At 55.1% G+C, this 27,148-nt stretch overlaps 1 protein-coding gene across 1 annotated transcript; it reads left to right on the top strand.

Annotated features, from left to right (window-relative positions):
- Positions 1 to 26,753, top strand: AKT2 (AKT serine/threonine kinase 2). Its single transcript, XM_081019002.1, has 14 exons — positions 1 to 153; positions 9,988 to 10,101; positions 13,713 to 13,841; positions 14,090 to 14,201; positions 14,455 to 14,608; positions 15,435 to 15,566; positions 16,475 to 16,540; positions 17,397 to 17,465; positions 18,508 to 18,630; positions 19,543 to 19,671; positions 20,747 to 20,961; positions 21,963 to 22,050; positions 22,241 to 22,343; positions 22,532 to 26,753. The coding sequence occupies exons 2-14, from the start codon at positions 10,056 to 10,058 to the stop codon at positions 22,609 to 22,611; spliced, it is 1,446 nt and encodes a 481-aa protein (XP_080875128.1). The 5' UTR covers positions 1 to 153; positions 9,988 to 10,055; the 3' UTR covers positions 22,612 to 26,753.
- The last annotated feature ends 395 nt before the right edge of the window (positions 26,754 to 27,148 follow it).

Genomic DNA, 27,148 nt, shown 5'->3' with positions numbered 1-27,148 from the left:
CCGCCTCCGCCCCTCCCCCTCCTTCCTGCATGCGTGGGCCCGGCGGGGGGCGGGGTTTCCGGGAGCGCGGGCGCCGTCGGGCCTGACGCGGCGGCGAGGATGAGGATGGCGGCCCTGAGGGGGCGCCGGTAGCGGCGGCGGCGGCGGAGCCAGGTAGGCCGCGCCCCCCCCCCGCCCTCAGTGGTATCGCCCGGAGAGACGCAGGCGCGAGCGCGGGGCACTGTGGGAGGCGAGGGAGGGGGAGCGCGGGGCAGAACTATCGGGCGGGGGGGGGGACGTGGGAGCGAACCATGGGCGCGGGGGGAGCGGAGGCGGCCGCGGGCGGGGCCTGCGCGGAAGGCCGAGCGGGGCGGGGGGGGCCTGCCTGGGGGGAGGAGGGGGAGGCAGGGCGCCCCTCCCCCAACACGCGGCCTCTCTGCCCGCGCTGCCCGCCCTCCCTCCGGCCCTGCGAGGCAGGCTTGCTCGCGGAACCGCAGGGTGGGGCGGGACCCCCAGGGGTCATCTAGCCCAACCGCACTCCTCGGCAGCCATGCCGTACTTCGTCACGACCGAAGCATCCCCGGCAGGCGGCCACTACGCCCAGAATCGCAGAATCGGAAGAGTAGAGTTGGGAGGGGATCCCCAGGGGTCATCTAGTCGTACCCTATGCTACGCGGCCATCACAACCGAAGCATCCCATGCAGATGGCCTCTGCGAGAAGGGTAGAGCTGGGAGGGGTTCCCCAGGGGTCGTCTAGCCCAACCCCCTGCAGTGCAGGAGTGACAGCTAAAGAATACCCAAGGGAGGCTTCCCCCTCCGCCCACCATGCTCAGTTGGGTGCCCCCTCCAGAGAGAGTCCGTTCCACTGTCTCGCTGTCTCCGGGCTGGGTCTCCAGATGCCAGCCGACGAGGCCCCTTTGCTGCCACCCCTCACCACCACCACCACCCCTGGCTCACACAGCTGCTTATGGGATGGTATTGCAGCAGTTCTGGCGCTGCCCTGCTTCAGGTGAGCCGCTGAAGACACAAATTGCACTGCAAAGGGGTTGGGCTGGATGACCCTTGGAGGTCCCCTCAACTCTAGGGCTCTGTGGAATTGCCTTCCTAAGGGTGTTGCCAGGAGCTGCTGCCACCTGAATGGCAACCTAGGGCCTGTTTGGTCTCCACTCCACGCACCAAACTCGTTTTTTTTGAGGTGGGGGGGAGTTCTGGGTATCTTGACACTTTTGCTTGCTTCTTATGGGCAGTGCTACTGGCTTCCTACTATTCTTACAAGTTGCTCATGCATATGTGGAGAACGTATCTCATTTCTTCCTTGGGATGCTCCCTCATGGCCAGCTGATGATAAAAAGGGAGCCATAGGCTAGGCAGATGCTCCTGGTCACACCCAGCAAGGTAGCAGCTCCAGTCAGTATTGCATAGTGGTTAGAACTGGGCTAGGACCCGTGCGTCCAGGGTTCAAGTCCCCATTTGGCCATAAAACTCACTGGGCATGACCCTGGGCCAGTCTGTTAGCCTAACCTACCTCGGAGGGTGGTTGTGGGGCTAGAACAGGGAGGGAGAGAGCCATGCAGGGCACCTTGAGCTGGTTGGGGGGAAGGTGAGAGAGATGTGCAGCCCAGCCAAGCAATTCGTGGAGGAGACGGGGGATGAGGAAGGGTGTGGGTCTATATGTACATGTGTTTACGTATTGGTGGCAATCCCACCCAGTGCTCTCTTAAGCACACCTGTATGATGCCAGGAGATGCCAAGAGCTGGTCTCCTTGCCAGAAGCTGTATTTGGGCTGCCCTTGTGGGAAGGCTGCACCTCAGAGCTGCAATCTAGCACCAAGGTGCGAGGAGCTTGGGGTTTTGTTTTGAAGGGGCCTTGCTTTGGAAACCACCCCCTGTGTTTGGGGGAATCCACAGGGGCTGCTGTGGCTGGATGTCAGCTGATGTGCTAACCGCTGGGTGGCTGCTCTGCTCTGCGCCTTGTTTTGGGGCCTTCTCTTGACACATCACCCACATTCGCTGCCCTTTTCAGTCTGGTTTCTTTGGTCTGTTGGCCTTTGGATGTTGTTGATCTTGGGCCACAGCGCACACGGTTATGACTCATGTTGCTTCCCTTCTGTTTCTTTGGTTGCATTTGAATGCACACGCAGAGGGAAAGTTGCCTTTCCCAGCATCTGGACACTAAGCTGCTCTTACCGGTGTGTTTGTAGGATAGTCCTTAGAAACTGGCACTAGAGCAGCAGACCTTGGGGGTGGTTTTGGGGGGACCGAGGCATGCTAATCCTGCCAGTTCCAGGCTTTGGGTGCCTGCCAGCCTTCCCAGAGAGGTATTGTCCCCTTAGCTGAAGACCACATTCCAGACTAGAGCACGCGGCCCACAGCACGTGGGAATGGTGCTAGGCTTTTGCCCATTGCATAGGGGAGAGGGTTTGCCTGCCTCGTGAAGGTCGGGAGCAGATGAATCACAGCTGGCGCCTTGGCTTTTTCATACCACATTTTCTGCACTTGGGCAGGCAGCAGGCTTCCAGCACAGTTACCAGGCCCCCCTCGTCCTCTGCTACCTGTTTCAGTCCACCTTGCAGTGACACCTGAGTGTCGGGCGTTTCAGGGCGTATAACTCGTGTGTTCTGGCTCCTGTGCATAGAAGCCCCCTGCTTTCTGCTCCTTGGGCTTCAATCCCTTCACCTGGATCTCTCGGTTGTGCGGGGCTTGCACGAAGGAGCAGGGTGTTCTTATGAAGGCCCCAGCAGGCCACTAAAAATAACTCAAGAGTCGCTGCTCGACATTTAGGAAATGTGCCGGCTGGCGGGCAGGCTTGTTGCTCCCGGACGGTGCGCTCACTTCCTCCTGCACGGCCTGCCCTTGGAATGTCTGCGCTGGGATGTAGCAATGGCCGGACTTGAAATTCCACTCTTGGGAAGAGAGATCTTGAAGAGGGGAGCATCCGTTTCAGATGCCTTCCTGGGAAAACGAACGGTGGGAGGAGAGGGTCCTGGGGGAATGGGCAGTGGCTTTCCTTTCTGTAATAAAATATATATATTGCAAAGAAGCTGGATAAGTTTGATGGGGGAGTAAATAAATTGTGTATTACACAGTCACAGGATTTAGGAAAAGGAGGAAGATTCCACAAGAGTGCTTCAATCTGGATGGGTCATTGGTGTGTAGGCTTTGCAGAGGAACAGCATGTGTGGGGAGAGGTCAGCTGCTTCTGTTTCCCCCCAGAGCCCTCCTGGTAGACTGAGGAGATATCTTTGCCCCTTGGTGGTGTCTTGGGCCATGACTCTCTTGTTCCTCCAGCTCTTGCCCCCAGACCTCCTTTGGAGGCACTTGAACCCATTTTGTAAATTTGGGTAAGAAGGAGCTGCAGAGTTCTCGTGGCCTGAAAGTAGTAAATCTGCTCTGCTTTAAGCCTTGAGCTGGTCAGTGCACCAAAATTACAAAAGCTTTGAAAGAATGAAAAGCATTCAAATGCAAAAGCTCAGATGCAAACTGTCGCCTTCACTGGTTTTGGGGCTCCTCCTAACTGTTCCCTGGGCCTGTTTGTCAAATGCTTTCCTCACCTGTTTGTTGTTAATCTTAGCAGCTCACAAGTTCATGTTGACTGTGAAAAGCGCAGTTTCCTTTCCTAAACATCTTCATGTCCCCTCAGCAGGTTAAGCAGTGTTTAACTTCTAATAATAGAGGGGTGTCTGTCTGAAGGCTGGGCACTCTGCTTGCGCCCAGAGAAGCTGCCCTGGCTTGGCTCTTAGTGCCTCCCCTCTGGGTCTCTGTTATGGTCTTTGCATCCTTGTGAAAAGAACAAATTACTTGCATAGCGCAAAGCCAAAAGGAACCCTTCCTCTTCTTTCCATCACCTACCTTCCTGGTGGTTGCTCTAAAGGCCGGAGATCCTGAGGCAGTCCACACTCTGGAGAAGTTCCTCCACAGAACTTGCCTTCTCCCTTTCTCTCTCACCCTCTGGCTTTTCCCTACCCCTGAGGATCATCTCATCCAACCCCCTACATGTAGGAATATGCAGCTGTCCCATACGGGGATTGAACCTGCGTTATTAATTTGCTACCTGCCTGCTTTCAAATCATATTTTTTTGATGGCGACAGCAAGGAATTGACCATTATAACAATGGGCTGCATGAAATGCTATTCCTCCTCAGAGTAGACCCACAGTGATTAATGAACATGGTTAATGGAGGTTCATTAATTTCAAAGGGTCTGCTCGGAATAGGACAAGCATTGGCTACCACCTGCATGTTATAGATCAGGCATGTCCAACAGGTCGATTGATTTACCTGCCCATCGCGGGTGTGTCCCTGGTGTCGATTGTGGTAATAAGTAAAGTGAAAGTGATTGCCTGGGTGTTCCTTATCCACCCCCCAAAAAAGCTCAACAACTTTGGTCAATCATCTCCTTAAAAAGAGGTAGATCACAGCCAATTTTTCTATATGTACTGGGAGAAGGTCGCAGTCTCTTGGGAGTTGGACGTACCTGTTATAGATTGCCAAGACCCCTTATACAGCCTTAATCCTAGCTGTTACAAAGGTTTTACAACAGGGCTGGGGGGTGGGATGAGGGAGGCATCTGTTGGCTTTCCAGATATGGACTCCATCTCCCATTGGCTTAAGCCACCATGGCCAGTGGTCAGGAATGATGGGAGTTGTAGTCAGCCAACACCTGTGTCCCTCTCAGACAGCTGCGTCCCCTCTTCCCTTAACTCCAATCAATACCTCTCCCTTCCCTCTCTACCGCACTCAGCGTTGTTTTTCCTCTTCCTGGGGACCAGCCCCCATCCTCCCCCCTCCTGTTCCACAGGGTCACATCCTGGAGTGCGTAAACAACTCTGGTACTCGACAGTATCTGAGTCACACATGCTCTATAAGTCAACAAGTCTCTCCTCTCCCCCCCCCCACTGCCTGCCCTCCCGCCTCCCTCCCTGTGGGGTGAGGGTTGCTGCTCTTGTGTGTTCAACCAGGGAGAGGAATTGGGATTAGGTGCCCTTCCTCTCTCTGCAGCAGCAGCAGCAGCAGCAACAGCAGCTGTGGCTTGGTGGCCTGGGATGGGGAAGCAGCCCAGCAGCCTATGTGGTAGGGAACAGGTGTACAAAAGAGACCGGACACCCTCTCTGAGGGGTGCGCTCATGTGTGTGTGCCTCTCCAGGGAATCAAAGAATCTTAGAGTTGGAAGGGACGCCAAGGGTCATCTAGTCCAACCCCCTGCAATGCAGGAATCCCACCTAAAGCATCCATGACAGGTGGCCATCCAACTTCTGCTTAACAGCCTCCAAGGAAGGAGAGCCCACAACCTCTCGTGGGGGTCTCTTCCACTGCTGAACAGCTCTTAGTGTCAGAAAGTTTTTTTCCGAATGTTTAGTCAGAATCTCCTTTCTTGTAACTTGAAGCCATTGGTTCGAGTCCTACCCTCCAGATCAGGAGAAAACAAGCTTGCTCCATCTTCCATGTGACAGCCCTTAGGATATTTGAAGATGGCTCTCGTATCTCCTCTCAGTCTTCTCTTTTCCAGGCTAGACATACCCAGCTTCTTCAACCGTTCCTCATAAGGCTTGGCTTCCTGACCTTTGATCATCTTGGTTGCCCTCCTCTACACACCTTCCAGCTTGTCAACATCTTTCTTAAACTGAGTTACCCTTAATTGGACACAATATTCCGAGTGTGGTCTAGCCAAGGCAGAAGGCAGTGGGACTATTACTTCCCTTGATTTGGACACTAGACTTCTGTTGATGCAGCCTAGAATAGCATTAGCATTTTTTGCTGCTGCATCACAATGTTGACTCATGTTCAGCTTGGGGTCCACCAAGACCCCTAGATCCTTTTCACATGTACTGCTAGTAAGCCAGGTGCCCACCATCCTTTATTTGTGCACCTGGTTCTTCCTGCTTAAGTGCAGAACCTTACATTTTTCCCTATTGAGAATCATTTTTGTTAGCTTGCGTCCAGTTCTCCAATCTGTTAAGGTCCTTTTGAATTCTGATTCTGTCTTCTGCAGAATTAGCTACCCCTCCCAATTTGGTGTCATCTGCAAATTTGATGAGCATCCCCTCAATTCCTTCATCCAAGTCATCTATAAAGACGTCAAACAACAACGGGCCCAGGACAGAACCCTGCGGCACCCCACTTGTCACTTTTCCCCAGGTTGACAAGAAACCATTAATGAGTACTCTTTGGGTTCAGTCATTCAACCAGCTACAAATCCACTTAACATTTACCTCGTTCAACCCACATTTGACCAGCTTCCTCACAAAAATATCATAGGGGACTTTGTCAAAAGCCTTAGTGAAATCAAGATACACTATGTCCACAGGATTTCCCTGATCCACCAAGTTTGTAATTCCATCAAAAACGGAAATCAGATTGGTCTGATGTGACTTATTTTTGAGAAACCCATGCTGAGTCTTAGTAATCACAGCATCCTTTTCTAAATGTTCACAGACCAACTGATGAACTATCTAGGACCTCCCCTGATATCTATGTCAAGCTCACCTGGGCTTTCCTTTCCTTTGCCCACCTCCAGTCTGTAGGGACCTCACCCATTCTCCAAGAATTCTCAAAGATAATAGACAAAGGCTCTGAAATTACAGGTGAGGGGGTGGTGGTTTTTACCTCCCCCACCCAAACACTCCTTGATCATTTTCTTGCAACCTTCGCTTGGGCAGGCAACCCTCTGGGAAGTAGGAGGAGTTACAAGGCTGTTTTTGCTTTTTTATAAAACACCTCTGGCTGGGGTGACTCCAGAAGCAGCATTGGATCTTGGGGTAGGCCTGGAAGTCCCTGGGCCCCTGACCTAGACCACCGCACTGCCCCCCCCCATGGCTTCCTGGTGACATCAGGAGCCTCATTTTGTCATGAGATCTTCCAGGTGGCAGAGTCCCTCCTGCTTCCAGTTCTCCAGGCTGGAGCCTTGCAGGACCCCAAGTTCTCTGCCTTGTCCCTTCTGCTGGAGGAGCCGGGCGAATCAGGCCAGCAAGGACTCGTTCCTGGAGAGCTGGACCCGAGTTCTCTTACTCAGAGAGAAGCAGAAGCAGGTGCAGCTCAGAACACCCACTTGGCTTTTACCCCTTCCATCCATTCCCAGAGGGGGGATTGTGTTCAAAAGCAGCAGCAACAAGCCCAGACCACTCTTTCCATTGTTTAAAACTTGCGTTTCTCACTTTCGCCAGCTGCCCTTTCTGCACAGAGGAGGGGTATCTTTGCCACCCATTGCCCAGGTGGGTTTTGGGTTTACAGACCAGACTCTGCATCTTGCTGCCCGTCTCCCTTCTCAGCTAAAGGTCCCGGCCACTGGGCGCCAACAGCTGTGACTGTGACAGGTGCAGTCTCACCTAAGCTGTAGCAACCTACAGGCTGGACTACTGCAGTGCTTTATATGTGGGGCTGCCTTTGAAGAAGGTTCAGGAAACTGCAGCTGGTGCAGAATTTGGCAGCCGGACAGTCTGCACATATGACACCAACTCTGGCTTGACTGCACCGCCTGCCAGTTAGTTTCCAGGCTCAATTTGAAGTGGTGGTTGTGACCTATAAAGTCCCTCAAGGACCGACCCAGACCCCGCAATCATCACCGGAGGCATTTAGTTTCCTCCTTTACTGGCGTGGGATCTGTAAGTCCCACTTTTTCCCTGTCAAGCTGTGTTCTGGCTTAATCGATCTTGCTTTGATTGCAAGGAGCTGTGGGCCACTTTCCGAGAAAAGTGTTTAGTCGGTGTGACAAACGCCATTGCCTTTTTCCTGTTAAAAGGTGTTTTGTGGGGCCAGGGAGTAGCCATGCAAAATAAAGGGCTTTTATTCAGGTGCTTTTGAGTGGCGCTTCTCAGTCAAAGACACAGGAGGTCTGCATGTCGGCCTCTTAGACCAGGCCCCCCCCCAACCCCCATTTGCAGACCTCTGCAATTTTAAGAGTCTTCTGGGCTCTTTTCCACCTGCTCTCCCTTTTCCTCTTCCCTGGGCAATCCCTTTGCCCCACAGTTCCACGCTGGGCACCAGCAAAGGTGGTTTTCTGGCTCCTGTTGTCGCCCTTCGGAGGCCAACTTTGCTCCCCACCCGTCTCCTCCAGCTGCTTGGGGAGCAAAGCCAGCTGGGTGGAGGGGGGTGCGGCAAGAGGTCTGGCTCTCCCCGTTGAGCTCTGCAGGGCTCTGCCCTTTTGCCCAAATCTCTGTGCCTGCCTCCAGGAGTGGAGCCGCCGTGTCTGGATCTGGCTCCCTGCGGGGAGGGGGGGCATTTTCTCTCTTACGTAAATGACTGCCAAGGCCTGTCGCAACTCCACCGCCATTGCTGTCAGCCCCGGCCTCTGGAGCAACACAGAAGGCCGCCAGAGCTTTGCACAAGCACCTTCCTGGCTGGGCAGGGGGACCTCTCACTCGGTGTCAACACGCAAAAGCCAGGCTGGCGTCCTTTCGCCCAGTGGGCGACCTCCATGCTCTCTCCTGGCCTCAGCTGAGCTGCGTTTGGGCCGTGGGGCTCAGAGTGGGCCTTTCTTCTGCCGAGTCTCACGAGCCCAACCCTGGGAATGAGGCTGGTCTCCCTCCAGGAGGTCCGGCAAGGCCAGAGCTACAGGGTCCTCCTCGCTGGTGGTCTCTGGCGGTTCCAGGTGGCTCACCCCTTTGCCGGGCGAGCGGGAAGCTCCCTGCTGGGTCAGGCTAAAGTCCAGCGCTGTGTCCTTTGCACGGCTGTGGGGAGGCAAGTGTCCCTGGCAGGACGGAGAGGGGGCTGACCTTGGGTGATCCCCAGCGGGTCTGGTGGGGGCCAAGGGGGTCCGTCGTGTTGCACAACCCTGGAACCGGAACTCTGGGGGTGCTTGATTGCTCCCTGCCCATCGAAAACCCAGCCTGCCCTGAGCTGGCTGGTGAATTGGGGGCGAGGGGGAGGCACAAAGCTAACCTTCTTCCCGGTGTGCCAGGATTCTCAGTGTGGGGATTTTTGTGGCACCGAGTGAGCCTTTAAACAGGTGTTTCCACCTGTCCACCCCCCTGATTCTGAAACTGTAGAGGCCCAGGAGGACTGCGCTGGCTGGGGCAGCTCAACCCTCACTTGTTATCTGTGACCCGCCAAGGGGGAAGGGGATTCCTTGCCTCCTGTGTCGACAGTTGGGGTGGGTGGCAGGTGGACCTGGGGGGGGGGGGCCTGTTATACAGCAAACCAGTCTGCTCACTTGGGCTCCCACCTTCAGAATGTCACCCAAGCATCAATGAACTGGCCCTTGGGAAAGAGGAGGATAATGAAAGCCCCCCTCCAGTCTTAGCACCCCTGTATACATTTGTTCAGTGCCCCGCTCCCAAATTGCATGGGGGGCAGCCCTTTCCCTGCTTCTCTGGCGGCATCTTTGGGCTAGTCTTTGAACCCCTCTCCCTCTTTAATCCCATCAGGTGCCTGGGCTTAATCTTTCTCTAGCTGTTTGTTTTCCCGTCTGCTCTCCGGTCTGAGCATGTGCAGTTGTGGCAGCTCCCAAGGGCCTCTTATCTGCTGCTGGCGGTGCCTGTTATCAGGGGGGCAGATAAGGCCAAGGGGAAGTTGCCAGCAGGTGTAAGCATCCTGGCGGGGACGGGGAGACCCCCATTGCCCTTGGCTTCTAATACCTCCCTAACAGGGGTGGGGGTCCCTCATTCACCCCAGCCTTCCCCTTCCTCTGTGTCCCATGTTGAGAGCTGCTGCATAGGCTTTCCTGGGCCCTGGAGGTGACAGCAGAGCAGCTCAGTTCCCCGTGCAAGACCCCCTCCGTTGGGGAGACCCGCCTTGCCCTGGGCTGGGCCAGTGGCCTATCCCTGGGGATCTAAGCCTTCCCAAGGCTGGTGAGGCCCTCTGCTTCCACAGGGAGTCAGGGCTGGCACCTGCTGTGACTTTTGAGGGATCCACCTTGTTTGGGAAGAAGGTTGTTTTCAGTGTGGTGCTGGGGACACTAGCAGTGAGGGGGAGGGAGGGAGGGAGGCCCTATAACTGTGGGAGAGAGATTCTTCACCATTCCCAGAGGTTGATGAGCCTGGGACCCATACTGCCATTGTTCTCTTCTCTTCTGCAGGTCACCAGTCCACCTGCGGCTCAGTGGGCAGAATCTAGTCCCTGTGAGCTCAACACGGCCACGTCAACATGAATGAGGTTTCGGTCATCAAGGAGGGCTGGTTGCACAAGAGAGGTGAGCAATGTACACACACACACACACACACACACACACACACACCTGAGATTTGTCAGAAAGAGGGGGCTGAGAGGTTCTTGCTTTCCTGGAAGTGGGGGTTGTGCCCTGGAGGTTGCTGCACCAGGCTCTGGGTAGGACAGAGCCCTGTTATGTCTGGAGCCTTCAGTAGGGAGCCTGTCTCTTAAGGCACCTAAGTTGTTGGGTGTCTGTTGCACCTCTGAATGAAGCCTGTGTTGACTTCCTTTTGCTGTTGGCTTCTGGACAGAGCTTAGCCTCCCTCTGTGTCCCTGAGGGGCCTGTTGTTGCTGCTGCTGCTGCCCCCTCCTCTATGTTATCTCTGCATTCTTAGGTCTAAGTGCAGGTGTCCCCCGGGCCGGCTCATGGAGAGAAGAGCGCTCCCCATGGCTGCCTCGCGGCTTGAGCTTCTGGGTTGGAGGAGCATCGGAGCCCAAGCTCCTGGGAAGCGTGCAAGGCTGCGTAGTGTGGGCCCCCTTCGTATCCTGTGCACAGTTGTAGTGCAAAAGAGGGGAAGCAGAATGGTCCTGGGGCTGGAGCAGCTCGCTTTGGGAGCTTTTTAGTTTAGGGGAAAGGGCAAGTATTGGGGGATGTGAGAGAGGTGCACAGAATTGTGTGTGGAGAAAGTGGGCAGAGAAGTTTTTCATAATATAATATAATATAATATAATATAATATAATATAATATAATATAATATAATTATTATTTATACCCCACCCATCTGGCTAGGTTTCCCCAGCCACTCTGGGCGGCTTCCAACCAAAAATAAAAAAAACTATACAGCATCAGACATTAAAAACTTCCTAAACAGGGCTGCCTTCAGTTGTCTTTTAAAAATAAAATAGTTGTTTATTGCCTTGACATATGCTGGTATGGCGTTCCACAGGGCAGGCGCCACTACCGAGAAGGCCCTCTGCCTGGTTCCCTGTAACTTGGCTTCTCGCAGTGAGGGAATGGTTAGAAGGCCCTCGGAGCTGGACCTCAGCGTCCGGGCAGAACGATGGGGGTGGAGACGCTCCTTCAGGTATACTGGGCCGAGGCCATTTAGGGCTTTAAAGGTCAGCACCAACACTTTGAATTGTGCTCGGAAACGTACTGGGAGCCAATGAAGATCTTTCAGGACCGGTGTTATATGGTCTCGGCGGCCACTCCCAGTCACCAGTCTAGCTGTCGCATTCTGGATTGATTGCTAGTTCTGGGCCCATCCAGTAAAGCTGAATGTTTGGCAGATTTGGGACAGACAAAAGGAAGCCATTTTCCATACAGCAAATAGTTAAACTCTGGAACTCCCTCCCACAGGAGGCAGCGATGCCCACCAGTGCGAATGGCTTTAAAAGAGGAGGAGATGGATTTGTGGAGGAGGACAAGGCTGTATTGTTTTTAACACTTGATTAGAAGCCACCCAGAATGGCCGGGGAAACTCAGCCAGATGGGCGGGGTATAAATAATAAATTTTTTTTATTATTATTACTATAGCAGCATCTGCTTGCCAGGGGGGCTGTGTGCCTCCTCCAGCATTGCAGGGCGCTTGCTCCAGTGGATGGGAATCTAGAATGGGGAGAGTCCTGCTCATGGCTCCCCATTGGGGCAGGTGGCTGGCCACTGGAAGAAAAGAACACTGGACTAGATGGGCCATTGGCCTCATCCAGCCCGCTTGTCTTACGTTCTTGGGGTGCAGGAGTGCCGACTCCTTTGCACACGGTTAGACCTTGCCTGCCTGACCCTTTCTGCCTGCAATTCTCTGCTGTTTGGAGGGCAGCATGGAGGTGGCCAGCATGGGCTTGGCGAGGAGGCATCCGTGGGGCACACAAGAGCAGAAGCTCCCTCCTTGTCCCTAGATGCCCCGCTCCCCGCAGTCTGTGCACGAATGAATGAATTGATTTATTTTGGTCACTGACCAGAATCCCGGTCTGCGCAGTTTTCTTCTGCTCTCCACACTTGTGCTTGGTGCCCTTGGACTCCTTGGCTTTTGCTAGTCAACGCTTGTGGAGGACAGACTGTGAAATCTGGGGTGAGCAACGGGGATGTTTATTGCCAGAGCCATGACTTTCAGCACAAGCCTCTTGCTCCTGAAATCCCTCTTTGTCCCCCCACTGCAAGTCCCCTCCTTCTCCCTTCTCCCTCCATAGCAGTCTCAGCTGTCCCCTGAGCTGCTTCCCACCCCGTAGGGCTGTGGCTCCAGCAAATTCCTCCTCCTGCTCCTGCAGACAAATATAGATAGCAGCTGGTGGCAGCAGCAGCCAGGTCTGCCCAGAGGCTATTTTGGTCCCTGGAGCCAGAGGAGCGGGTGGAGGGGGCTGCCTGGCCCTGCTGCGGGAAGCCCCCCTGTGCTGCCACTGGGCCCTGCTGAGGAGTGAAGGTGCCCTCGCAGCCTTGGCTTCTGCAGGCCAAAGGGGGAGCCTGGCCCTGGGAGAGGGCCAGGTTGAGCCACCTCTCAGAATGGCTCTTGCCAGAAGCCAAAAGAGGTCTGGCTCTGGAGACGTGCTGGGAGGGGCAGCCCACCTCACCCCTGAGCACTGGAAATCCTCCCTGAACCCTCCAAAGCAGCCTGCAGATATTTTTCCAGGTGTGCAGAGTTGCCGTATTTTTCGCTCCATAAGACGCACCTGACCATAAGTTGCACCTAGTTTTTAGAGGGGGAAAGCAAGGAAAAAAATATTCTGCGCAGAGCATGTAAGCGGCTCTCGCTTTTCTTGCTTTAAACCCTTCCCTCCCTCCTCCTGCTTCGCTGAGAAGCCAGCAGAGCAAGAGCGATAGCTGCGCAGCGCCTCTTCTTCTGCTAGCTTCCCAGCAAAGCAGGTTGAGACGAAAGGGTGCCCTTACAAGGGGGCGCTGAGCAGAGCCTGGCAGTGGCTCTTGCTGGCTTTTGCAGGAGGTGGGGGAAGGGACAGAGGGCAGCCCGTCAGTCCCTTCTCCCACCTCGCGGAAAAGCCCCCAAGAGCCGCACACGCGCTCCGCACGGCTCTTTAAAGGGAGCGCTGAACAGAGCCTGTGTGCGGCTCTTGGGGGCTTTTCCCGGAGGAGGGAGAAGGGACTGACGGGCTGCCCTTCTCCCTCCACGGGGAAAAGCCAGCAAGAGCCACACACACGCTCTACGCGGCTCTTTAAAGGGAGCGCTGAGCAGAGCCTCCCTCCTGCATTCACCCCATAAGACGCACACACATTTTCCCTTACTTTTTAGGAGGGAAAAGGTATGAAAAATACGGTAATCTATGGAACTCGTTCCTGCAGGAGCCGGTAATGGCTGCCAACCTGCGTTGGAAAGATTCATGGAGAAAGAGGAGGCTTGAGAACAGGATACTGGGCTTCATGGGGCTCCTTTGGCCTCATCCAGCAGGCTGCTCATGTCCTTATGACAGGGGTGCAGAGTCCGGCTCCAGGTGCCCTGAGGAAGCGGATGAGGGCTGGGCTTGGCCTGCTCAGCTTCCCTTGGCAGAGCAAGAATCCCTTGCCAGCCTTGGAGGGGAATCTGCTGCCAGGGGCGTCAACGCTGTTGGGTTGCAGGGCCTTTTCAAAGGCAGCCTCCTGGCAGGCACTCTGCACGTGCCTCTCGCCCCTTCAGGCCCCTCATGCCTCACCCTTCTGCTTCCCAGGGGAATACATCAAAACGTGGAGGCCCAGGTACTTTCTCCTGAAAAGCGATGGGTCTTTCATTGGGTACAAGGAGAAGCCGGAGACGTCAGACCACAGCCTGCCCCCTTTGAATGACTTCTCTGTGGCAGGTACGTCCTCCCCACCCTCCTACTACCCCTGCCCTGCATATTGGCAGGGACTGCAAAGCTCCCCTGGAGCTCCAAGCGGACTGCAGTTAGAACGCAGCAAAACGCCAACCCTTTTCCCTTTCCTCCCACGATGCTGTGCTGGGGGCTGTACACGTGTTTTTGAGAGAAGGGGACAAGTAGGTGAGTCTGCCGCTCCTCTTCCTCGTCCTTGGAGAAGCCCCAGCAGCCCCCTCTTCCTCCTCTTCCAGAATGCCAGCTGATGAAAGTCGAGCGGCCCCGTCCCAACACCTTCATCATCCGCTGCTTGCAGTGGACAACCGTCATCGAAAGGACGTTCCACGTCGACTCCCCCGACGAGCGGTGCGTCTGGCTTTGGAGCGGGGCGCCTGATCCCACCCCACCCTGCTCTCTGGGCCCCTGGGGCAGCTCCACTCAGCCACCCCGGTTCCACCAGGGGTGGGGGCCCTCACTTGCACCCAGCCTCTGGCTGCTGGAAGGGCTTCGTCCCCGATCCCCAAGCACTGGGACTCTCCCAGCCAGGGACTGGCGCACGCTGGCCGGCCTTTGTGCCAGGGTGGCTTGAGTGCTCTGACTTCCCCTGTGCTGCCCGCAGGGAGGAGTGGATCCGGGCCATACAGATGGTCGCCAACAGCTTGAAGAACCAGGAGCCGGAAGAGGACAGAATGGACTACAAGTGCGGCTCTCCCAGCGACAGCACAGGCGCTGAGGAGATGGAGGTGGCCGTGACCAAGACCCGGGCCAAGGCGGTAAGGAGGTGGCAGGGAGGGGGCTACCTTCCGCTCTGGCTCAGCGGAGCAGGAGGACAAAGAGGCGGTTTCCCCCTGGCTTCGCCAGTCTTTGCCACGCTGAGTTTAACTGTGGACATGGACTCACAATGTTCAAGCTTTTCAAGTGGTGAAGGTGCCAAGTTCCCACCAGGAGGCTGATAATGGCCAACAGCAGCCCTGTGTTTTTTTCCTTTAAAAATAAATAATATTAAAAAATAAATAAATTCTAAAGTAACAATAAAGAACAAGAAGCATCCTCGTTGCAAAACAGGAGCTGTAAAACACAAAAACTGGAATTCACGTAGGAGCAGCACACGCAATAACCGATTTGGTGTAAAGCCAATATAACATATGGAACTATGAAAGAATGGGACAAAATAATCAAACTATGTATAGTATACAGTATACCAAATCACGATACATGTAAAAAAAATTGAAACTAAACGGAAATACAGTGCGCTGTTTTAAACTAGAGGATGCTTTGAGATGGACTGAAGTAATAAAGGAAATTAAGCTTTAATTCTGAATATTCATATAACGATGGCACTACCTATTGATAGAAGAGATGCTGTTGTTTTTCCACAGGTGAGCCTAGTTCACCAAAGAGGTGGGTGTGGGGGTGATTAGGAAAGTTATGTCAGCCATGCAATAAGAATTCTGAACTCATGAAATCTATGGAGTCAACCCAAGTTGTAATGAAACTCTCTCTCTTGATTTGTCCTCGTGCAAGTCTCAAAATGTTCAGACCTTCTAAACTGTGAAGGTCTTATTTTCAAACCAGCCTTGTGTTTCTCCTTGTTAAAAGACCATGAATGACTTTGACTACCTGAAGCTCCTTGGGAAGGGCACTTTCGGGAAGGTCATCCTCGTGCGGGAAAAAGCCACAGGGCGCTACTACGCCATGAAGATCCTGCGCAAGGAAGTCATCATTGCCAAGGTAGAGGGCCAAGCGGGGGAGGCAGGGGGCGGAGTGACTTTGACGTGGTGGGCGGAGACCCGGGTTGTGGGGAGGCGGGATTTGTATCCGGGCAAATAGCAGGCCACACGTCCATCATCAGAAGTCCACATGGCATGAAATGCCAGTCGGATTCCCACTGGGGCTGTGCAGAGCCCCAGTAGCCTGTGGGTGACTGAGCAAGGGGCAGAAGAAATGAGAGAGACAGAGAGAGAGGCAGGCAGAAATGAATAAATGGTCATGCTGGGAATCATTAGAGATACACCAATCCCCCCAACATACTTCCAAAGAGGGAGGTCTCTGTGCAGCCCCACAAAGAGGAGCAGTGCTGGGTGGGGGTGTTGCTTTGGTTCCCCCAGGAGTGCTCTGATGGTGTTTCCTGCTTGGCAGGGGGTTGGACTCGATGGCCCTTGTGGTCTCTTCCAACTCTATGATTCTATGAACAATAATAATAATAATAATTAAATAAATAAATAATTTATGCCCCACCCATTTGACTGAGTTTCCCCAGCCACTCTGGGCAGCTCCCAACAGAACACTTAAAACAGAATAAAACTTCAAACATTAAAAACTTCCCTAAACAGGACTGCCTTCAGATGTCTTCTAAAAGTCAGATAGTTGTTTATTTCCTTGACATCTGATGGGAGGGCGTTCCACAGGTCAGGCACCACCACCGAGAAGGCCCTCTGCCTGGTTCACTGTAACCTCACTTCTCGCAGGGAGGGAACCGCCAGAAGGCCCTCGGAGCTGGACCTCAGTGTCCGGGCTGGATGATGGGGGTGGAGACGCTCCTTCAGGTAGACTGGGCCAAGGCCGTTTAGGGCTATCACTTGCTCATGTCATAATGGGGCCGTTTCGGGTGACGATGCTTTCTTCCCTGTCTTTTGAAGGACGAGGTGGCCCACACCGTCACAGAGAGCAGAGTCCTGCAGAACACGAGGCATCCCTTCCTCACGGTACGTACGCATTCGCGAACTTGTGGGACGGAATGGGCGCCAGGCGTCCTCCGATGCCCTGCGAGATTCTGTGTCTCTGCGAGTGGCTGCTTGTGGGGCCAGAGGGGAGAAAGAACGGAGACTTGTTTCCTCGTATGATAGACCAGTGAAGGGACTGGAAGTGTCAGGCCAGGAGCCAGACTTTGGGGTTGTAGCCGAGAGCTCAAGACACCGACCCAGTGCATGGTGGCTGTGAAAACGACAAATTCCATGCTAGGGATCTTTAGGAAAGGGATTGAAAATAATAGTGCCAGTGTCACGTTGCTATACAGATCTATGGGAGCAGTGAGGGCACCAACCTAGACAGCTTGAAAAGAGTAGAAGACGGGCTTCCAGTTTGCTTGCAAAGGGAAAATGGTGACGCGGTGCATGTCGTCCGCTTAAGAGACGACCGTTACCGGAATTTCTGGGCGCTTGGGGGTGAGTGCCAGGGTTAGACACCCCCCCCCAAAAAAAACCCTCACGGATAGTGAGGTGTTGAGGGGACCAGCTGGGCTTGAAGAGGCTTTCTGCGGTCGCCAGAGCCTCGCCGCTGCATCGGCAGTGAGTTTAAAAGCTCTCTGCCTTGCATGCATTTATCTTGCAGGATTTCAACAAGGTGGTTGTCACCTGCGTACAGTTAAAACTGCACAACATAGGCTGTGATGGTCCCATATTCCCTTCCTTTGTCTTGGGAGGCACACAAGCAAGACCTGTCAGCAGCAGCTGCCTGGGAAGGCTCAGTGAGAGGGGCTGGGCGCTTGCTGCTGCTTCTCCTGTGCCTAAAGTTTAATAATAATAATAGGAGGCTGCTGACTCTGTGAACTCCCTTTTCCAGGCGCTGAAGTACGCCTTCCAGACCAACGACCGCCTCTGCTTCGTCATGGAGTATGCCAACGGAGGGGAGGTCAGTGTCTGCTTTGGGTGCGGGGGGGCGGGGAGAGGGACACAGTCCCGCTCTGACAGGAGCCACGTGGCCGAGCACAGTTGCACCCGTGGCCCTGGGGTCCCCAGAGAATCGCCGTTGTCAGCTGCCGTCCTTCATTCTTCCTGCTGCTCATCTTCCGGATGTCCCTCTTCCCTCCCCGTCAACAAGCTGTGTTATCATAATGATTTAAGTGATAATTTTAGGTTACATGTTTTGTAATAATAATAATAATTTATTATTTCTACCCCGCCCATCTGGCTGAGTTTCCCCAGCCACTCTGGGCGGCTCCCAATCGAGTGTTAAAAACAATACAGCATTAAATATTAAAAACTTCCCTAAATAGGGCTGCCTTCAGATGTCTTTTAAAAATGGGATAGCTGCTTATTTCCTTGACATCTGATGGGAGGGCGTTCCACAGGGCGGGCGCCACCACCGAGAAGGCCGTCTGTCTGGTTCCTTGTAACCTCACTTCTCGCAATGAGGGAATCGCCCTCGGTGCTGGACCTCAGTGTCCGGGCTGAACGATGGGGGTGGAGACTCTCCTTCAGGTATACTGGGCCTTTGAGGCTGTTTAGGGCTTGAAAGGTCAGCACCAACACTTTGAATTGTGCTTGGAAACGTACTGGGAGCCAATGCAGATCTCTCAGGACCGGTGTTATGTGGTCCTGGCGGCCACTCCCAGTCACCAGTCTAGCTGCCGCATTCTGGATTAATTGCAGTTTCCGGGTCACCTTCAAAGGTAGCCCCACATAGAGCGCATTCAGTAGTCCAAGCGGGAGATAACTAGAGCATGCACCACTCTGGCGAGACAGTCTGCGGGGCAGGTAGGGTCCCAGCCTGTTAAGTGACTAAGTTTTAATTTATATATTTTTTAACTGTTGCTATATCTGTCTTGTCCCTGTTATACCTAATTGCAAATTCAAATGTATTCCTATCGTGCTTTATGACTTCCTTGATATTGTATGTGGGCTGGAACTGGTCTGTGGCCGAAATAATAAAATCCAATTCCCTCCCCGTCCAGCTGTTTTTCCACCTTTCGAGGGAGCGAGTCTTCACCGAGGACCGTGCCCGTTTCTACGGGGCTGAAATTGTTTCCGCCTTGGAGTACCTGCACTCCCGGGACGTCGTCTATCGTGACATCAAGGTAACCCCGTGCGGAACACCTGGTCTGGCCTCAGCAGAAGGCGCTCAGGTGGGAAGCAGATCCTTCTTATGGAGAGAAGTGGGAGCTGTAGAGGGCTCCCTTTTCCATAAGAGGTTTTGCCTTTGCCTGCAGCATTGAGTAGGGAGGGAAGGTTCTGTAGAAGGAGGAGGAGGAGGCACATGGTACTTTTAAATCTAAAATTCTCCTTGCAGAGTACCAGTTGCTGCTTTTTTGTCCCACCCAAGGGACGCGCAGTGAGTTTCATGGCCAGGCAGGAATTTGAACCCTGCTCTCCCCAATCCTAGTCCAGCATTCTTAACCACCAATGGAGTCTCAAATGCCCTTGAAGCAGAATGCAATGAAATAGTTAGAATGCCAGAAGAATGAATTTGGGAAAGAGCAGCAGCAGGCCTGAAAGCAAAACCCTTCTCCTGGTGTGGGGATTGTAGAACTGTACAGTTGGAAGGGACCCTGAAGGTCCTCTAGTCCAACCCCCTTCAATGCAGGAATCTCCACTAAAGCATCCAAGGCAGATGGCCACCCAATCTCTGCTTAAAAACCTTCAGGGAAGGACTGAGGGCTTTCCACCTTTCCACGGGGAAGGAGCCAGCAGGTGGGCTTTCTGAGCAAGGCAATCCCAGACTCAAGGCCACTGTAGCCCCTGGCCTCCACCAATGGGCAGGCAGGATCATGCCCTCCTTGCAGACATCCTGGGCCCTTCAAGTGGTGTGCAGTGATGGAGCAGCCCTTTGAAGGCTTGGAGTCACAGTGGCTGCCCTTGGGGTCCAGCGCATCTGCTGCTGCTGCTGCTGCTTCTGGCTGTTCCCAGCGTGTCATTCCACCTCCCATCTCCTGGGGACCCATCTGAGCAGGATCTTTCCCTCCCCTGACTCACCTTTGCGCCGCTTCCAGCTGGAGAACCTCATGCTGGACAAGGACGGGCACATAAAGATCACGGACTTCGGGCTGTGCAAGGAGGGCATCAGCGACGGCGCCACCATGAAGACCTTCTGCGGGACGCCGGAGTACTTGGCCCCTGAGGTATCGGGAGGGGGGGGGGGGCTCCTGCCTGGGCAAGGCCAGCGGCCCAAATGGACGGGGAAACCGAAGGCTGAGATGATTAAGGGGGTGGCTGGCTGGCCTCTCTCCTGATTGTGGTAGCTGTTTCTGCCCCCTTTGTGGCTGCCAAGGAAGGGCCACCTAGATGGAAGTCACAAACTATACCCACAAAGGAGGAATGGATTTGTAAACTAAATGAATATTTAATTGTGGCAAAATTAACTGCTATAATGGGGCACAGGTGGCGCTGTGGGTTAAACCACAGAGCCTAGGACTTGCCGATCAGAAGGTTGGCGGTTCGAATCCCTGTGACAGGGTGAGCTCCCGTTGCTTGGTCCCTGCTCCTGCCAACCTAGCAGTTCAAAATCACGCCAGCGCAAGTAGATCAATAGGTACCGCTCCAGCGGCAAGGTAAACGGCATTTCTGTGAGCTGCTCTGGTTCGCCAGAAGCGGCTTTGTCATGCTGGCCACATGACCCGGAAGCTGTACACCGGTTCCCTCGGCCAATAAAGTGAGATGAGCGCCGTAACCTCAGAGTTGGTCACGACTGGACCTAATGGTCAGGGGTCCCTTTACCTTTTAACTGCTATAATAAGAAATCAGTCGAATCAAAAATTTAAAAAAGGAGTGGAAATGTTTTGATGAATATATGGTAAAATATTGCTCAAAAAAAGATACAGTAACATGCCTAGAATAAAATGTGAAGTACTGGATGGAAGAAAAATTAGTAAGGAAAGATAATAAGAATATATAGATGATTTGAGAAGATTGTAGAATGCAGAGAATTGGGGAAATTGTATAATGTGGAGGAAATCGAGTGGGGGCGAAGTGGGAGGAGGGAGAAAAGAATAATATGATGGTTTGAGGAAATATAAATGTATGGGGGGATGGGGAGGAAATGGTGTTGGCTCTGGTACATCTGTATTGTAATGTAATGTGTGAAAACCAATTTAAAAAAAGGAAGGAAGGGCCACCTAGATGGACCCGGCCTGCTCCCCTCCACATCCTGGCTGAGCTGCCCCTGCTTTTCTTTCCTCCTCGCCCCCCCCCCCCCAGGTGCTGGAGGACAATGACTACGGGCGCGCCGTGGACTGGTGGGGGCTGGGCGTGGTCATGTACGAGATGATGTGCGGGCGCCTGCCCTTCTACAACCAAGACCACGAGCGCCTCTTTGAGCTCATCCTCATGGAGGAGATCCGCTTCCCTCGCACGCTCAGCCCCGAGGCCAAGGCCCTGCTGGCCGGGCTGCTCAAGAAGGACCCCAAGCAGAGGTGGGCTTTTCGTTGCATGTGTGTGTGTGTGTGTGGAAGAGGCCACCTGGCCAGGGCAGTGGGGGCGGGGGCAGCTATCGTGCTGCCATGGAGTCAATGTGGCAGAGCGGAATTTAGCACAGGGATAACTCCAGCAGAGTTGGTTAGTTTCAAGTTGGGATTACCGAAATGACCTCAGCATCTCCACCCTCATCGTTCAGCCCGGACACTGAGGTCCAGCTCCGAGGGTCTTTTGGCAGTTGCCTCAATGCGAGAAGCGAAGTTACGGGGCCTGGTTCGGTGGTGGCACCCGCCCTGTGCAACACCCTCCTGTCAGAGGTCAAAGAAATAAGCAACTGTTTGACTTTTAGAAGACATCTGAAGGCAGCATTGTACAGGGAAACTTTTTAAGGTTTAATGGATTATTACGTTTTTATATAAATATTTTGGAAGCCGCCCGGAGTGACTTGGGTGTAAATATTATTATTGATATTGTTATCATCATCAAATTTTATTGTGGCCTCTTTGTAAGCTGCCCTGGAAGCCTTCCTCCCAGGAGGGATATGGAGAAGCGCAGTGAACCCCAAATTCCACTTCCCAGGGTTGTGGGCCACTGCACATCAAGGGAAATAAACTGTGGTTTTGGCTGCATAGTTCTTTTGTGACAAGCAAGGAGGGTCTGACTGGGGTGGTGTCTTGGGGGGCAGGCACTATACTCCGGGAGAAAGGAGGCTTGGGAAGAGGTCAGGCCAACCTGCTTCTTAGCAGGTGCTTTGGACGACAAAGCCCACCAGTATCCTGCGGCCGTCTGCCCAGGGGGCTGATGGGAGTTGCCATCCAAAACATCCAGTGGGCACCTGCCTGGTGCAGAATAATGCCAAGACTGTGGGGCAGCGAGAGAAAATTGTCCCCCACTGCCCCTCGTGCTGCCACCCAGGTACAGGGACTCCCACTGGAAATCTCGCAGCAGCGCCCCCCGCCCCAGTTACTGTGGTTACAGGACCCCTTTGTTGTGCCCACAGGTTGGGGGGCGGCCCCAACGACGCCCGGGAGGTGATGGAGCACCGCTTCTTTGCCGCCATCAACTGGCAGGACGTGGTTCAGAAAATGGTAAGGAGAGAGGGCGGCACAGGGGGCCTCTGACGTGAAGACAAAGTACTCATTCCCCTGACCCCCAGCCACTCAGGTTGTGTGGGGAGGGGAGCCTCCTCAGCTGCCCCTCAAGCTGCCTGGGGGAGTGGGGGGGGGTCAGGGTGGCGCCAGGACCACAAAGCGAGCTTGGCCCCCTTTTTCTCCCCAGCTCATCCCGCCCTTCAAGCCGCAGGTGACATCTGAGATCGACACCCGGTACTTTGATGACGAGTTCACAGCACAGTCCATCACCATCACCCCTCCTGACCGATGTGAGTGACAGAATCCTGGGCGCCCCAGGGCTCATCTAGTCCAACCGGCAGCCATGGGCTGAGGGTTCGATTCCCCCTTTTGCAGCGCTGGGGGTGGGGGAATTGTTGCTTTGAATCCGCTTGCGCCCCAGGCGATGAGCAGCTTTCCGCCTCCTTTGACCTGACTCTCCCCTCCTTCCCCCCTACAGACGACACCTTGGACTCGCTAGAGGCCGACCAGCGGACCCACTTCCCCCAGTTCTCCTACTCAGCCAGCATCCGGGAATAGGGGGGCAGCGGCACTCCCCCTACAGTGCCCCCGCCAGAGCGGCGGCGGGGCTTGCAGGACGCCAGGACACTCTGCAGGGGGAGGGTGCCCCCCCATCTTGCTGGCCCTGCAGCGCCCCAAATCGAGGGGCTGGGCAAACAGCCTCCCCCAGCAGCAACAGCACAGGGGGGGCCCTGCTTCCCCACCAGGAATCCGCTTGGACCACAGGACCCACCGCAGCCACTCCCCCACCTGTTGTCGAGTTTTCAGCGCAGATGGACTTAGGGGAGGCTTTCCTCGACTTTCAAGGATCTGCACCGTGCCCTGACTGGGGGGGAGGGGGCTATTTTCGGATGTTTGCTTGGAAAGCTCCCTGGGCAGGAGAAAGTGCGTCTCCCCCCACCCCACCCTGCCAGGACGTTGGTGAAGCCAGGTGGGGGGGGGTCATTGGAGGAAGAGAGACAGGAGAGCCTGGGGGACTCCCAGAGGGCAAACTGACACGGAGCGTGTGCTGCAGAGACACGTTTTCTTGGGGGGGGGGAGCTGGACCCCCCCTTTGCCAGATGGCCGGGGACGCTGCAGGGGGAGGCGTGAATACTGGGCCCGCAAGGCTTTGCGCAGCAGTGACAGACTGGGTCACCAACGGTTCCGACTAGTAGTGGGGTTTTTTTGGGGGGGGGAGATGGGGGGCACATCTTTCTGAGCGTTGGAAAGCAGCTGTGCGGAGTTCCTGGGAGCTCTTCTCGGGATGTGTGCAGGGGGCGCCACTGCTGCTTGGGCAACCTTTAGAGGAGGGCAAGGTGGGCTCACACCCCTGGTGCCACCGCCCTCCCCTTCCACCCCAGCCTGGTCATCCGCCTCTACATGGTGCCCTCCTTCACTGGAACGTGGCTGGGTGGGGGGCGGCCAAAGGAAGCCCAGGCTCCTCGGAGGGTCATGGAGTCTCCCGGGGTTTCCCTCCCTGGTTGGGGGAGCCTCCCTTGCTGCACCTCGACGCTGGCAGTGCGGCTTGTGCAGTTGCTGCTACCTCTTTGACTGCGGGCAAAGCGTTGGCCTGCCAGGAGCCCTGGAGAGTGAAGGAGGGATCGGGCCCTGGGCGATCCCTAGCTCCTCCAGCCCCCAGCAAGCCTCTCCCCTGTCTTTCTCATGGCTGGTCCAGGGGCAGCTTGGCCTTCTGCGCTTGTCCTGGCACAACTGTTAGTGCCCTCCTTCCCTCCCAACAGGCTTGTGGGCTAAAGCAGCCCAGGGGTGGCACTGCCGTTGGGGCTTGAGACCCTGCGCCCCTGGGTGTCTGCTTGCGCAGATGGATCTCTCATTCCCCTCCCCAAGCGGTTTCGTTTGGGGTTACCTGGGCAAGATCTCTCCACCTCCCTCTCTTAAGTCTGCTGCCTTGTTCTCGGCGGGGCAGAGGTCCGGTGGCAGAGACATTTGCCTGCTCCGGTGGCAGCGCCCGCCTGGAGAGCAGAAGCAAGGCCCAGGCTCCTTTGCCAAGACCACCACCTCCTTGGCCAATGTGGGGATGCATGGAGTGACGGGGATGTTGCAGGAAGAGCTCCTTTTTCTTCCGGGCGAGGGTGGCTCCTGGGCAAAGGGCCTGTGGACTGGCCGGCGCCTGAGTCCGTGTGCATCGGGTTCTGCTTCTTCAAGTTGGCTTCTCCCTCGGCTGGGGCAAGGCTTTTCCGCGCGCCCCCCCAAAAGTACCACAGAATATCCAAGGTGGGGAAGGTGGTCAGGGTGAAAGACTGGGTGTCCCCACCTCCCTCACTGATGCTAAGCATACTGCACCCCTTTCTATAATGAGCTTTTTAGCGGGGATTCAAACCCCACCACCACCAAATGTGTTTTCGTTTGTGCAGGAGATGGGTGAGGCAGTTGCCCCTTAGGTGCTTTTGGTTCGCTTGGCTACCGTAAGGTGGGAATGTTGGGAACCCTTTGCTTACCCCTTTCTGGAAATGCAAGGAACAGAGCGGGGGCATCGCAGTGCCCAGGGGAGTCGAGAGAGCAGCCCTCGTTCTCCACCAGCTCCTTTGAACCAAAGGGCATTGTGGGGGGAGAACCTGCAGAGAAAGGGGCTCAAAAAGAGGGCAGTGTTTCCAGGAGCCGGGCTGGGGCAGGGGCGGCTTGTGAGGGGGGTGGCATTGGGGGGCGGGAGCTGAGACCTCCCTCCAGAATGGTCCCTTGCCCCCCCCCCATGGCCTCTTGACCTCCTTTGGCGCAGCATCTCTCAAAAGGGCTGGGTTTTTGGGGAGAATGAGACTGCTCCCATTGTGCTTTCGGGGCCACTGTAGACCAAGGCCAGTAGAGCAGGACTGGGGTTGGGGGGGCTTGGCTGAGGGAGCCCGCCCAGACCGCCATTGCAAAGCCCCCTTGTGACCTTGCAGCGACCTAGGCTCCATGCAGGTCAAGCTCTCCAGTGGCCACACTCAGGCTTCCCCCGGCTGCCCCACGCCAGCTCAGCACCCTCTTGCCCAGGTGGGCAGCTGCGGAGTCCCAGCCCGGGCAGGGGAGGTCTCCCGACCCAGGTGGGCTGAGCTGCTTTTGCTGTGCCAGGACGAGGGTCCGCAAGGAGCGTGCGGCCTGCCCATTCATTGCCCACGGTGGTGGGGTGTGGGGCCGGCCCTCCGCCTTCCTCCACCACAGCAGAGGTGCCTTTCTGGGGTCAAGCCCCAGTTCTCCAAGCCTTAACCTCCTCTCCCCTCCTGCCCCCTGCTTCAACGGGAAACATTCCTGGGGGGGCTTTTGGCCCAAGGTCCTGGCGATCTTGGCCGGGACCCCCGTCATTACCTCATGCCTGCCGTGGGGGCAATGCGCAGAGGGAAGAGGGCTGCCTTTCCATCGGTGGGGGGTCCCAGCCTGCTCTCCCCCTCCTCTTGCATATGGTTGAATGTAAACTCACCTGGCACAAAGGTGGGTGGCTCTGGGGGAGGGACACCCCCCCCACGGCACTTCTCATCCTTTTCCCCTGGGCTCAGGCCAGCCACGCCCTCCCCCAAAATGTGACTTTTGCTGCCTTTATTTTCTGTGGGCCTGGAGCAGAGGGGAGGACAGAGCCTCAGCGGCCATCCGAAGAGCTTTGGGGACCCTGGCCCCTTCTCACCGTGGCCCCCCTTTCCATTCCTCACCTGCAGCGGGTGCAAATCCTCACCACCCGGCACTGGGAAGGGAACTGGGTCCTCCTGCTGGGTTGACAGGCAGCAGGCTGCCTGAGCTCACAACTTGGGGTGGGGTGGGGACGGCTGTGGGCCCCCGCAGTGGCTCACCAATGGTGCCCCTGCCTCGCTGCTGTGCCATCCCTGCCTTGGCAAGCCCAGCTTGCTGACGCCACGTGGACACAAGCTGGAAGAGGCTCAGCCGCTCTGAATCGTTGGGCGGGGGGGGGGATGGCAATGGTGATGCCTCCCCACAAGCATGGAGGGGGGTTTGGTGGGGGGCTGCTGAGCCCTTCTGCCCCCTTGGCCTCCTCTGCCCCCCCCCACTCGGCCTTTCATTTCAATGCAGGCCTTTGACACTCGTCTGACTCCAAAGCGCCGGCAGCCTTAGAAACCTCCATTTAGGTGCTTAAAGGTTTTATATGACTTCAGAAGCTTTTTTCCCCTCGAGGAAACCATTTTTGGATTGCGACTATAACCTTACAGGACTTTCCCGATCCCATGCGATGTATGTTCTACAGAATTCGGGGGGGGGGAGGCCTGGATAATAGAGGGAGGGGTGTTACACACACACACACAATCTTTGACGAAGGGGGTTAATAAAGGGGTTTTTTCCACTTAGTTTCCGTAGTTGTGATAGTTGAGGTTTATTAACTTAATACTGACCCTCTTCAGCAGCTTTAGTTGGGACCGCCTGCCTTCTGCTGCTGTGCTGTGTTTTTATCTGCGATTTCTCTCTCCAGCGCTGGAAGGCGACTGCGATGGCACTTCTCTTCGCCCGGAGGGGACGGGGGGGGGGCAGGCTCTGGCTCCCCACCCACCCCGAGCTCACCCACTCTGTTTGTAAAATAGGTTCCGCTTGAGAGGCAAGTCCTCCGGAGCATCTTTTGTGGGGAGGCGTGCCAGGCGAGGGGGGTCTTCCTTGGGCGTCTCCGCGGTGCCTCCCTCTTCTCCTTCCCTCTGCTTCCCTTGGATTTGTACGGTACGAGCAATAAAAGGTTTTGTTTTTCTTTCTAGGGTGTGTCCTGCTCTTCGTCTTGTGTCACACGCGTTTCTTTTCCTTAAAAATGGAAATGCCAACCCACACTTTCCAAAAAACCCACCCCCATTAAAAACCCTTATTCATTTTTGCATACATCATCTGCATATATAAAATAAGTTCCGTCCCACAACAACTCCTGTTCCCGCAGGAGAAGACAGGATTCAGCATTTTGCCAAATGATGCCTAACCAAAAGGGTATTTCTGCTCTTCTTATACAGTGGTACCTCGGGTTAAGTACTTAATTCGTTCCGGAGGTCTGTACTTAACCTGAAACTGTTCTTAACCTGAAGCACCACTTTAGCTAATGGGGCCTCGGAGCACGATTTCTGTTCTCATCCTGAAGCAAAGTTCTTAACCTGAAGCACTA

Source organism: Podarcis pityusensis (assembly GCF_964106645.2).
Source record: "Podarcis pityusensis genome assembly, chromosome: 8".
Lineage (NCBI taxonomy): Eukaryota > Metazoa > Chordata > Lepidosauria > Squamata > Lacertidae > Podarcis > Podarcis pityusensis.
Note: the sequence above shows the minus strand (reverse complement) of the source record. Positions and strands in the feature narration are given on the sequence as shown.